The 13,342-nt window shown below is 40.0% G+C and overlaps 1 protein-coding gene across 9 annotated transcripts in view; it reads left to right on the top strand.

The window, feature by feature from the left end:
• MEIS1 (Meis homeobox 1) overlaps positions 1–13,342 on the top strand; it is a 138,783-nt gene that overhangs the window by 71,554 nt on the left and 53,887 nt on the right. For 8 of the 9 annotated variants that reach the window (XM_089923086.1, XM_089923087.1, XM_022597328.3 and 5 more), the window contains one exon: positions 4,420–4,565. The exons of the other annotated variant lie outside the window; for it this stretch is intronic. In XM_089923086.1, the coding sequence (XP_089779212.1) occupies positions 4,420–4,565 (146 nt within the window). The remainder of the gene's footprint in view (positions 1–4,419; positions 4,566–13,342) is intronic. 9 annotated transcript variants of the gene reach the window in all.

Raw genomic sequence — 13,342 nt, 5'->3', positions numbered from 1 at the left:
AGTGCATGGTTTCGAGAGCTCGCAACCTGAAAAGTGTGGCCAGGATTCTCCCCCTGCTTGTTAGAAGCCTGGTGTTTTTTAAACAGTGTTTTGTGGCTGCCCAGAGTTCCTTTGCTCCCAGCCATCTGACAGGCCAGGAGTCTGCTTCAGTGATCTGAAATCCTTTTAGACTCATTTGTGAGAGAGCAGAAAAATAGCTGGCACCTTTGAATCCAGTGTCCAAAGAGCACAGAAACAGGTAGTGCCAATTAAGGAGCCATTTGGACGATCAGATCAAAGCAGATCACTTTAGAGTCTTCTGATAGCGCCGGAGCCAGTGCCCAGAGAGAGAAGGGAGCCCGGAGTGGCACTTCAGTGAGGGGACGAGGGGGAATTTGAGTGGCCCAGTCTCATCAGAGCCAGGGAAGTCGCAGGGAAGTAGTAGCTTTCTGCATTAGAATGTGGCCCGTGTGCGGCTCAGCGCCCGTTGGCTGCCTCTGCATAGCCAAAGGCCATTTTCAGGAGCCTCTGGCCCCTCAGTCACTGGCCTGCTAGTTAATTGCCACACGGACTTCATGACACATGGGCAGATAATATGACATTTTCGGTTTCTGTCACTAGCAAACGCCACAACGTTGCTTGCACTAGTTGCTAAGAAGCTGTCAGAACGCATTAGCAATTGGCTAAAGTCGCCCTATGGCATTTCCTCATAGCATCAGCAAAACGAGCATAAATCACCCACTGGAGCCTACTGCTATCCTAATGAGGCTGTAAGCTTGTTTATGGACTAGCATCATTTTTATGATTATTTCCACCTTTTCAGTTTGCCTTCATTTGGTGGCAGGAGAAGTCAGCTCCAGGAATGAAGTCACTGCTGACATTTTACAAATGTGGCTCAGAGCTGCTGCCTGCTGCCGTGTGGTCAGCCGGCGGTCCTCCAAGTTTGTTTAGTGATCTTAAAAATAAAAAGGAAATAAATCCTCCAGAGACCGCAGAGAGGTGACTGTATCAAATTGCAGAGTGGATGGAAATGTGCAAGGTACAATTGACCATTGAGACTTTCCTCTGAGGTGGAGACGTTTCGAGATCAATTTTCCATTTTAGAAAGTGGAAGAGGTTAAACAATTTATTAAAATCTATGAAAGTGTTTGCTTTGAGAATCGTCTGTTTTATTATGCTCTCCTCCTTCCCCATCCTCTCCATTTCCCTAACTTGTGTCGGGAAGGAGCAGGGTTTATTGTTTTAGGCTTTTCTGAACATGCACCAGTATTTACACTGGATTGAAAGCATTTGCTTCCAATGAAAATCTTGTCTTAGATTACAACCCAGCAGTGTAATTTCCCTCCCAGATGGGAGTAAAGTAGCTGTATTTGCCTAAAAACAGTAGGAAGAACAAACTGAGCATTAAGCCAAGGCTGTTTTTGGCTTGAGCTAATGATGTAATAGAAACCTTTTATTCGGGAGAGGTCACTGCCAGGGACTGAAGGGGGGTGATCTGGCTCTTGCTTGAAAGGTTTCTCCATTGTATCTACATAAGTCTTCACTTAAACAATTCTGTTCCTAATGCTTCTGCTTTCATATGGCAGAAATAAACAGGAAAGGTTCTGGTGAGTGTTACACGTGGAATGCAGAAAGCCTTCCTCTCCTAATGCAGTATATAATTCAGGTGCCCTCAAGGCACGCTTTCAGGAATTCTTTTGCCTGAGGTAATGGGAAGCTAAGGCTGCTTTAAGGCCTTGATTATCTATTGATGCACAAAGCTGGAAAAAAGTCATCTCCGTTGGATTATAGTAGATATTTCCATAAATTATCAATGAATTCTCTTCAAGGCAGGCACGAGGCATAGCCTGCTAAATTAATCTGAAGGGGTTTTGAGATGGAGAGAAAGGCTATTTTTTTTTTTTTTAAGGTTGAAAACAATCATGGGCGAGGTGGTGAAAAACTGTGTCCTTAGGTCAGAAGCTTTTTAATCAGTGACCAAGTAGTATGTTTCTTTTCCTTGGTTACCTTTTGCATATTGAAAGTGGATTAGCCCACTGAAAATTTAAATGCTTTTGAGTTCGTTTTTTTTCTCATGTTTTTTTAATGAATTGTTATTTTATATGGTGAATTGCTTCTCCGAATAAAAAGCGTCTTTAAATATTGGACTTTCTAAGAATTTATTAGGCAAATCCAAGGAGACTCCTTATAAAACACTTGGGTAGGGCTTCCCTGGTGGCGCAGTGGTTGAGAGTCCGCCTGCCAATGCAGGGGACACGAGTTCGTGCCCCGGTCCGGGAAGATCCCACATGCCGCGGAGCGGCTGGGCCCAGTGAGCCATGGCCGCTGGGCCTGCGCGTCCGGAGCCTGTGCTCCGCAAAGGGAGGGACCACAACAGTGAGAGGCCCGCGTACCACAAAAAAAACACAAGAAAACAAACAAAAAAAACACTTGGGTATGCAAATCAAAGGTGCAGTGCAGTGGAAGGAGCCCTAGTTTAGGGATGTGGGTGTCTCGTCCTGCCTGGACCACCCCCCTTGAGCAAATCATCCAGCAGGATCACAAGTACTTTCTTCATTGATACAGTGAGGGCTTGGGAATTGTCGGTCTTTATGATCTTTTTCACTGAGAACACAGCTATGATTCCATGGACCTTTTACGGAATATACGATTTTTGTCAACAAAACGTCAAATACAATGAAATTATGAATTTTAATTTGATAAAATTTCAACAGAAAAGTTCTGCAAAAGTTTTGTGTTTGTGGCATATGCTGTCATCCTAGCAGAAATGTTGAAATCAGTCTGTCTCTCACCCAACAAAGTTTTTAAACTTCAACTCAGTACAAGTCAAGGTAATTCAGGGGGCAGTTTTCTTTTGGGGGGAGGGGTGGCGGGGGGAGTTTCCTGAGGGAACTCTGTTAAGAACAACTCATTAATGACAACCTAACTACTTTAGATTCGACTGAAATATCTGAAATCAAAATAGAGAATTCTTCAATATCCTGTGATAAACCATAATAGAAAAAATATGAAAAAGAATATACATATGTACATATATAACTGAGTCACTTTGTTGTACAGCAGAAATTAACACAACATTGTAAACCAACTATCAATAAAATTTTTTTAAAAATAGAGAATTCTTTTTGTGTGTAGGATATTTAGATAAAAGAAGCAAGGAATACAGAAATTCATGACGCGATCCAAGGGAATCTGAGGCTAGTTCCCATGTGCAGTCTTACCAAAGTTCTTTGGGCCATGTGCACAGGTCTCCCAGTAAACCCAGGGAGTGTGCTAGCTCATTGTTAAGCCTTGCCACTCTAACTCTTCTTTCTGGGCCCAGATCGACCTGTCCCTTTTTAAAAGCCAGTAGTTTCCACTGAGAGAGCTGGGGTACCAGTTTGACAAAAGCTAAAGCTACTTTTTAGGGTAGTATGTTTAGTCCACTCTTGTTTTCCCTTTTAACATTTGTGCCTAAACGCCAAGTGTTTACTTTCCATTTGTACCTTATGACTTGTTTTGGACAGTGTGATTATATGGACTGAAATTTCACTCTTTTTTTTTTCTTATTCAATATGCCATTTTAAAAGGAATACTACGTTCTTTATCTTATTGTGTCACAGAGCCAAAAAGTTATCTAGAAGAAACAACTTAAATGTTATAACAAAAATCAATGGAAAATTAGTATCCAGGGTATAGGAATGTGTAAGCATGTGACTTTCCGGTGAGAAAAATTTTAATCTAGAAGAAATTTTTCAGAAACTGCCTGGATTATTAGGGGAATATAATCCCAACTGACTATTCATTTAACATCATTTTATTTGATTTAAATAGTCATTGTTTTCTAATTAAAAATCGATTTCAAGAGTTTTTCCCTTACTAAACTTTATGCTCTCTCTCTATGACAAGAAAAATTATATTCTATTTGAAGCATTTGTATGTCAGACTGCTTATATGATGGATTACCTACATTTCCATGGCCTACTTTAGTCTTAAGATAGATCACTTATGGAAATAGTTGATGTCTTAAATGCATCTTCTCACAAGTTGACATCAATGACTTTATGTGGGATTTGAATACCCAGGCATGGACAGCACCTCTGCTCATGGTTCCCACCATATTTAACTCCCCAGTAGGAGTTACGCTTAACATGTCTCCACTATCCACATCTGAATAATTACCATGGCAACAAAGCTACTAAAGAGATTGGATACTCCCCTCCGTTCCCTTTGACCTTTTCCAATGTTCTTTGGAAGAAGTTCCTTAGACCTGACTACTTTTGAGCCTAGACCTTGTTCTTTCTCTTAAAAAAGAAAAAGAAAGAAAGAAAGAAAAGAGTACCAAATAAACTATTAATCATTGATATTGCTCTTTTGGTTTTGTTTATATCCAAAGGCATTCTATTTGAATAAAGCATGTTAAGGTAGCATCAGTCAAAATTTGATTCACTATGTTTGCAGGTGATGGCTTGGACAACAGTGTAGCTTCCCCCAGCACAGGTGACGATGATGATCCAGATAAGGACAAAAAGCGTCACAAAAAGCGTGGCATCTTTCCCAAAGTAGCCACAAATATCATGAGGGCGTGGCTGTTCCAGCATCTAACAGTAAGTGGATTCTAAATGACATATGTAAACTAAATATGGACAATGAACCAGTTTTGATAGAAAAAAGGGGGGAAAAATGATCCCTCTGGACCATAGATCCATACCCCAAATTAGGAGTTTTATTTGAAGTTTGCTATTGCGATTTTGCTCACTTTTGTAAGTTATAAGGTTTAGGAGTTCATGTGCACTTGTGACTTTAAGTATGTATGTTAATGATGTTGTTTTTCTCAGTGTGACTCTTCAAGTACCTAGAACCAGGTCCCACTAAGAACAAAGTCAGACAAACCCCAGAGAGAAGGACTTAATTTCTTCCAGTGCTTTAGTGGACCTTTATGGCGAATGGTCTGCAAAAATTTAAATCTTGTTGCAATGGCAGGTTGCTCACATAATTTGCTCTTAAGTGGTTTGAATGTACTGGCTGCCATTACAAAATGTTCATCTGAGTCAGAGCTGCACAGTGAAAGTTGTCCCTGTATTTAGAACTGTAAAGGAAAACAGCAATATAGAGTCAGCTCTTCCTGTGTAGTCCCTTGTGACTTTTCAAGCCGAGTAACAGTTTATATTGTCTGTGTGAGTATTGCTGTTTTCACTGCAGGAATTCTCCTGGAGATGTGAGAAACTGGAGATTTGGGGCTTTATGCCACGGAGGGATTTGTTTTGTTTGGTTATTGTTCTGAATGGATTTCATGTTCAAAATATTTATAATCATAATATTTTGGTGGATATTTTTGGAAGTGCATACTGATTTAATGACATCTAAGGAAGAAGATGAAATGAAGATTTATGGGTAAAATAATATATTAAAAATCAACACAATTGTTGGCCAGGGGTACTTTCAATATTCGGGACAAAGGACAAATTTAGACAGGTCGTAGCGTAGACTAGCCTAAAATGAATGAATGTTAAAAATCTTGTTTTTTTTAAAGAAATGTTAGGAGCAAACCTTTTATGTTACTATTTTTAGCATAGTTTGCTTTTCTTAAAGTCATTTGATCTCCTTCAGTATCAAAGTTAATTCTGCATTGTCACTAATGTGTCCAGACCTGTTGACCCTCACATCCTCACCCACTTTCAAAGCCATGTTCCTCAGTGACTTATATTGATACAGGGAGACAAACAGAGGATGTGGGAGACCAAGCTGGTTCAGCTCCTCTGGACAGAGGCTGTGCCTCCAATAATACTCGAGGCTATAAATTAATCCAGATTTTCCAGCATCCCTAAATAAAATAAAAACTGAGAGCGGCAGAACTAACTAAAAACTAGTTTCTTTCCTTTACTTCTTCCCACCACGATTCCAAACAGTAATTAGATTATGCTGATAGTTTTGGAATCAGCTTTAGGGGTGGTTAATACTGGTAGTTAGTTGAAGATGTAGGCGGTTTAGCTGATTTTAACATCATGTTAGGTTGACCTGAAACCTGATTCGGGTGCCCTTACTTGCCTGACACTTGTTGCATTTATGTGGATAGTTTGAGATCTGCCTTGTGCAAGTTTGCTGCTGAGGATTATTGACCACCGCTGAAGGGGAGGGGAAGGACTAGGGTCTAGAGGGCATAGCATGAAAAATAAATAGTACGGGGGCTTCCCTGGTGGCGCAGTGGTTGGGAGTCCGCCTGCCGATGCAGGGGACGCGGGTTCGTGCCCCGGTCCGGGAAGATCCCACATGCCGCGGAGCGGCTGGGCCCGTGAGCCATGGCCGCTGAGCCTGCGCGTCCGGAGCCTGTGCTCCGCAACGGGAGAGGCCACAACAGTGAGAGGCCCGCGTACTGCAAATAAATAAATAAATAAATAAAAATAGTACGGCATTTAAAGTCAGCGGGAGATAAGAAGTGACAATTGGGCAAAAGTGCTGATGCAGCCGTGCTGGTATTTCGTCACTGGAGCCAACCAGCTAACCTGATCTAACCTGAGGATGAGCGGGGGGAGGGGACAAAATCAGGCTGCCCCTAAGTCACAACCAAACTCTATTTCCTAAACTAACAGAAAAAAAAGAGATAGACTTCGTCAGCCTCCATTTCAGTCTGCCAAGGAGTTTTGGCTTCACTCGAAGCTGAGGTGCCCCTGAATAAAATATAATCAAATATTAGTTCAGACAGAATGAGGAGAGAAGAAGCAAGTTATTTTATTCATCCACCAGATTTCCTGGTTTTCTAGGTCGTACCCTAGTGAAGAACCTTGCCAAGAGCTCTATTATTTTCTTTAAAAAAAAAAGAACAACAACAAAATGCTTTTTAACAGCCAGCATGACTTTACCTGCATTGCAATGCTTTTTGTGGTCCATATATTATTGGGGCAGTTGCAACAGAAATTATTCATGAACTGTCTGATTTTTTGAGGTCCGGCTAATTTCCTTCAGTTTGAGGGTCGGTGCTGGCCTGTACCACTACCCTGAGGAGGAAACCATTTGTCCATGTCTCCCTGGCATTCTAAGAATGCTCATAGACGTTGTCTCCTGGTTTCCATTGGGTATTTCCACTCTCCTTCCCCACTCTACTGCCATCTGCTCATACAAAAATATTGATGATGATAATGGTCTCTAAAAAGCAGAAGCTCTCATAATATCATCTAAAAAGCAAAGTGAGGAGATATATTTAAATTTTCTCCCCCTTTCCTTCTTCCAACGAGAAAGATTCCCTTCTGTCCCTCTTCTCCAATTGCAAGAGTAGATAGATTTCCAGTTCCAAGGAACAGCCTTCTCCTTGTCTCATTATACTTCTTGAAAGAATGCATAAACTGTTTAGGTAATACTTATAGTCAAGAGCTGATTATAATAAATACTATGAGAAAACGTATAAAGAGAGTTTTATTATTATTTGTCCAAATGTAAGTAACTACTGTTATCTCAGTATTAATTCTTTAGTAAATTTATTTCAAATTCTGAGAGGCCTTTAGGGATGCACAATTCATTTGGAAGACTGTGTACAAATTTTAGATGATCACATTCTTGCTATATGATTAATGCAACTTATCCAGGAGATCCTTTATGAAATCTTGCTAAATATAAAAGAGCAACTGAAACTCTGGCTAATTAAAACAATAGCAATCACAATTTATTAGCAAATTGTAAAAAAACTAATTTTTTAAATGCCAGAGGTATATTATAAAACCTCATACACCTTTTGGAAAGCAAATTGCTATCTTTTTTTTCTTTTTCAAATAAATGGGTCAATCTTTTCATTGAGTTTATTCAGCTAAAGAAGCTGCCTTTGAAAGGGCTTTCAGTATTTGTTTGTTAGAGGAGTAGAATAGGCCCTGAATAAAAAAACCTTTCTGGATTTGCACCCCAGCTGCATAAGAAAAATGTGCCTTTCTGTAGTTGGTCACAGGTAGATTTAATCAGTAGCACTTTTTACTACTCCAAAGAGAGAACTAAAGCTTCATTTTTGGACTCACAGCCTCTAGCAAGCTAAACTGGACATACTTGTATATAATAAAAACAATAAGAGAAAAAGGAAACAGGTTTTAAACTTTGGTGATTATGGGGTAAAAGGAAATTTCAGTGATGTGAATTTCCACCTTAGACTTAGTTGAACCTTTGCCAGTTTTGATAGCTAGAGAAGTTCTCCTGAAAGAAACTATTCCCTGGAATTGAAAAGAATGACTGACATTATTTAGATAATGAGAGAGAATTCGAAAGAAAATAAAAGGATGTATTAATAGAAACGCTTGCATTTGCCTGAAGACAAATTACTGCAAACAATTAGAAAGTACTTAATATTTGGGTGTGAGTCACTATATAGTCATGATCAGTTCAGGGGCATATGCCACATCAAGATTTTTTTTTCCTTCCTAAGGGCATTATTCCAGCTGTAAATGTAACCTGCTATGTCATAATGTTTAAGCTGGATGTGTTTTGCATATTACTGGTTATTTTGCTACATAGCGTTACAGAGATATCTGCCTAAGGGCTAGTAAAAATGAAGAGAAGGAATAAATACAGTGTTTAAGGTAAAGAATCAAAGGTCTTTTTTGTTTTCCTACCCTAACATATTGCAATTTTAAATATAATCTAAATAGAAAAGGGGTTAATATGGTTCTTATTGAAAATATGCAGTGACATATTTTCCTGCATGGAGCTTGTGTACTCTAGGAATCCTGAAAAGTTAGGGAGAGTTGAGGTTGTTAAAATGCATACCTGCAAATTCAGGTGAAGACACCATTCAAGGTGTGACTCATTCGGCATTGACCAGTAGGAGAGGTGATCCTGAAGGTGAATTGACTTTCATTCACATTCTCTTGGATTCCTCTTCTTTTCACTGACCTTGAGGACCCACTGGGTACTATAGAGACAAACTTTGTTTCTAGGTTGTATACACATTTTGCTATTTGATTTTGTTTTCTTTATTTCAACTTCTAGCCTGGAAAATACTTTTTTTTTTCTGTAGCGAGATTTATGTCTCAATTTCTGATTTAGAAGACTTTCACTCAATGCGGATAAAGCCAAAGTGAGGGGTTGTAGAATCTTCCAGGTTGAGAATGGCGTTGCCATAGAAACACTATTAGATGAAAAGTGCCCTGCGGGTCCGCCACTCTAAGAATGGAGTAAATGGAATTGAATTGGGAAGTGAATGCTCTAGAAGAGACAGATGTTGTTTCATTGGTTTTTGCTTTTGGTAACAAGATCTGGTGGAGACATCTTAGTATCAAATCTCTGCCCGCAATTTTGGAAGAACTGCTCTCTAAACATTATGAATTATTGTTAGAATGAAAAAGTACTTCTCATTGGTATCCAGATAACCCATTTTGTTGATCAAGGTGAGTGGAAAGTCAAAAGGCAGACACAGAGATAAGGACTAATACAGAGGCACGTAGTTAGGTAGCAGATGGAATTTGCTCCTCTCCTGCCATTTCTATATCTCCTCCTATCCCTCACCACTATTCTTTGCCAATTTTAACAGTGAATATTCTTATTGTGCCTTACCAGTTAGCATCCTTCAGCTACCATTAGTTCTAAGAAGGTAGCAAGGCAGGAAGACTATATTTTTGAACTTTGACCTAAAATGTCAATCAGTGTAGTGCAAAGTGTTTGGGAAAGACAGTCCTAACTAGTCCTCCGTGTTCATATGCCTGAGCCAAGGAGGGTGGTTTGTGGAGCTGGCAGCTAACATTGATCCTTTTTTCATTATGTGGTATCTACAGATACCTTATTAAATTAAGATACTTGAAAACTAGTATGAAGGAGTGAGAAGATTTCTTTTTGCTTTCAGATGCCCATGTCCCATAACAAAAATGAGCTCTCTGAAATACATAAGAAGAATATCTTCACAGTTCTTACTTTTTTTTCTTACACGAGGTTACCAGTCACTTTCCCAGGCTTTAGTCATGATGATGGTCAGAGCTTGGCTTTGCCGAAATCAATACAGGCTTAGATGACAGATCTCTCTATCTTACTTTTAAAAGATCTCTGCTACTTTGGAGATAGCATATTTCAACTTTGATTAGATAGGACCCTGAATATCTTTTACCCAACTGGGAGTCATCTGTTTCAGGAGGAGAATGGAATAGATTATTTAATGACTTGGAGGTAATGTTGGAATGCCCTAATTCTTCTGTAATATACATCATATAAACCCTGTTTTAATAATGAAGCGAGTGGTTTCTAGATTCTGGAGCAACTGCCTTTTTCTTTTTCTTAGCTGGTTATTGAAATCCTAATGGGATGGGTGATGAATTTTCTTAGGTCAGGTAAACTGAAAAGGCTACAGCTGGAATTCTTCACCCAGAAGAATCGGAGTTAATACTAATGATCATTGTGAATTAGAAGATCAAAGGCGAAGCATCAGCCTGTTCTCCAAGTTGTTGCCCCAGAGGCCATTAGTGACCTGGCAGAGCTCCCTCCCAGCCTCCCGCACACCTCCTTCGCTTTGCCCCAGCCTTTCTTCCCCATCCTAGTTATGCACCTCTGACCTGGGGGAATTACAGTCAGTTGACGAGGAGGCATTGGGGGACAAAAACAATCAAAAGTAAAAACAAAAGTCCAACTTTAAAAGTGTTCATTTATCCAGGTGCGTAGGACTCTTAAGCAGATGAACCCAGATTGGGGCTGTATGAATTTCGGGGTGTGATTGAGATTTTTGTGCTCAGGCAAATGGTTTGTTCATTTCACTGATGGTTGGTGCCTTTATATGGTGCCTTATATAAGAGGCATTTGTAGCGTCCGGCTGGCAACTTGTCAGCTTATTCTAAAATTTTCCTTTTGTTTCCAAGGCTCAGTTAAAAATACATTGTAGTTTGGTTTCCTGATATACTCTTTTTTTAAATTAATTTTTCACTGCATTGGGTCTTTGCTGCTGCTCCTGGGCTTTCTCTAGTTGCAGTGAGTGAGGGCTACTCTTCGTTGTACGTGGGCTTCTCACTGCGGTGGCTTCTGTTGTTGTGGAGCACAGGCTCTAGGCACGTGGTCTTCAGTAGTTGTGGCTCGCGGGCTCTAGAGCGCAGGCTCAGTAGTTGTGGCGCACGGGCTTAGTTGCTCCGAGGCATGTGGGATCTTCCCGGACCAGAGATCGAACCCGTGTCCCCTGCCTTGGCTGGTGGATTCTTAACCACTGCGCCACCAGGGAAGCCCAGGTTTTCTGATATACTCTTAATCGGGTTGATTCAATGAAGGACTTGGTTCAAAACAGAAGTGCCCAAATAAGCACAATTTATTAAGTTGATGATTGCCCATGCACATAACTGTTGGAAAACTAGCTCTCCATTTACACTTCAATGCATATATCAATGTCCTGTCTTCTAATACCTCTTAGTGATGATACATTTTTGAAGATAAAACGCTAAACTCAGTCAATGAATATGAAACAGCTCCTCCTCAATTTATCTTTCAGATTAAAATTAGAGCGTCACGTACATATGTGTGAGCGTATTTTTTAAACTAACTCAGTCTAATCCTTAGGAATATTTTGTGACATAGGTTTGGCTTTTTACTTTCTGTGTTTAAGATTCCTAGTGAAGGTACTTTGGTTTAAAGAATGGAGGTTTGATGGACAGACAATCCAGTGGTTTTGTTTTAGGAAGGATTCCAGTGTTTTGGTTTGGTTTGGCTGATTGGTTGTTTTGCCAGGGGAAGTAAATCTATATGTCATGTAATTTAGGAGATTTTGACTTAACTGGAAATATCCTCATCACATCTCAGTCTTTCTTACGGAAGTGTGATTATGACTCTGTGTACATATATGTCCCTATATACTTGGGCATTTTTCTATAAGACAAATCTCTCGGAACCCCTGCCATCCGTACCAATCCTGATGGGAAAAACTGATCCATTTTACTTCTTTTAATCCCCTAAATAGTTATGTTCAGCGCTCTAATTTTTCTGTTTCTGCTGATGGAAGCCAATGCCAGAGGGTAAGCCAAGAGTGGAGACCACATTGCAATGGTCACAATACCCTCTTGGTTATGGGCCAAGCTTACCTGAGGTATACTGAATGCCATGAGACAGCAAAAATCGCTTTATTAAGGCTCCAAGGTAGTAATGATAGTAATTGTGCGGATTTACAGCAAAATGACTGCTATGGACAAACGTGCTGGTGTTTCAATACTGCTTGTCCTTCCATTTGCGAGTCCTGAGCCTGGGAAAGGTGGCTTTCGTCAATGGACTGGATACTCAGCTCAGTGTGTCAGGAGGCAGGAGAGAGCCCTCGAACACTCAGATAAGGCGTCCACTTCCTGGTGGGCCTGTGGGCAGCCTCCAAGAGCAGAGGAGTAGCTGGAAGAATTACGCCAGGCGATTTTCTAACATTTCAAAGACCTTTCAGATTTTGTGTTTTCTTGCTATTGCAAAATGCCTTCACTCAGCAAATTATAGCCCAAGGAGTGTGGCTCCCAATACAAGAAGTATTGCTCTATCTTTGGACACTCTAAAGAAAAGATAGGCCTCAAGTAACTTGCTGTTGTAAATGCAAGCACCCTTAGTTGATATTCAAATGAGACACAAGTTACTTGGTTTTATAATGGATTATTCAAAATCTTCTGACATAGAGACCTTTGTTTGATTTAAATCACTGCTTGTATTCGAATGTCCTCCTGGTATTATCTCTCCAGAAAAAAAATGGGGCAATATATATGAACTTAACCATTTAGGTGCCTTTGCTTTTCAGTTCTTAATATTCTGCGATCAGTTTTTGTCTGTTTTCACATTAACTTTCTCGCTAGCATCCCTGTAGAGCCCACGCGCTCTCCCATGACACGAATGACCTTTGAGAATTCGGTGTCCTAGGAAGTTCTTGGGACATCCAGAGGCCAGGAGGTGTTAATAGGAACACTCATTCTAAGAAAGAGCAATGAGTGTAGAAAATTTCTATTGCAGTTTATAGAAGCTTAGGAATCATTCCTGTCCCGTATTTAAAGAAAAGTCAGTTTCCCAAACTTCTTGGGGGAGGAACTCCACAAAAATGATGATTTCATTTTTAAAAGAAATGCAATTATCTCCTGCCTACATAATGTTACTTTCACCAAGTTTTTTTTTTTTTAAATGATCCATTAATTGCTTGACTCTTTTGACATTGGATCATTCTGTCCTGTGAACAGCTGAAGGAAAAAATTGATCAAAAGGCTAAATAAACGTATAATATGTGTCTCTATGGTGCTTTGTAGTTTAATCTTTTCACATACACTGGATTCTTAAGACAATCCTGTAAGGTAGTCAGGATGACAGAAATGAAGGTGAGAGAAGTTAATGAATTTTCTCAGGGTCAAAAGCTAGGAGAACTGGCTGAGCTGCAACCAGGGAGGGTCTCCTGCCTTGAATTTCCATGTGCTTTTTACCATGTTGCCTCCCA

The sequence above is a fragment of the Delphinapterus leucas genome, chromosome 13 (genome assembly GCF_059928025.1).
Source record: "Delphinapterus leucas isolate spDelLeu-1000000601 "Yukka" chromosome 13, BTC_Dleu_Yukka2, whole genome shotgun sequence".
Classification (NCBI taxonomy): Eukaryota; Metazoa; Chordata; class Mammalia; order Artiodactyla; family Monodontidae; genus Delphinapterus; species Delphinapterus leucas.
The sequence above is the reverse complement of the archived record's forward strand: the minus strand, read 5'-3'. Positions and strand labels throughout refer to the sequence as shown.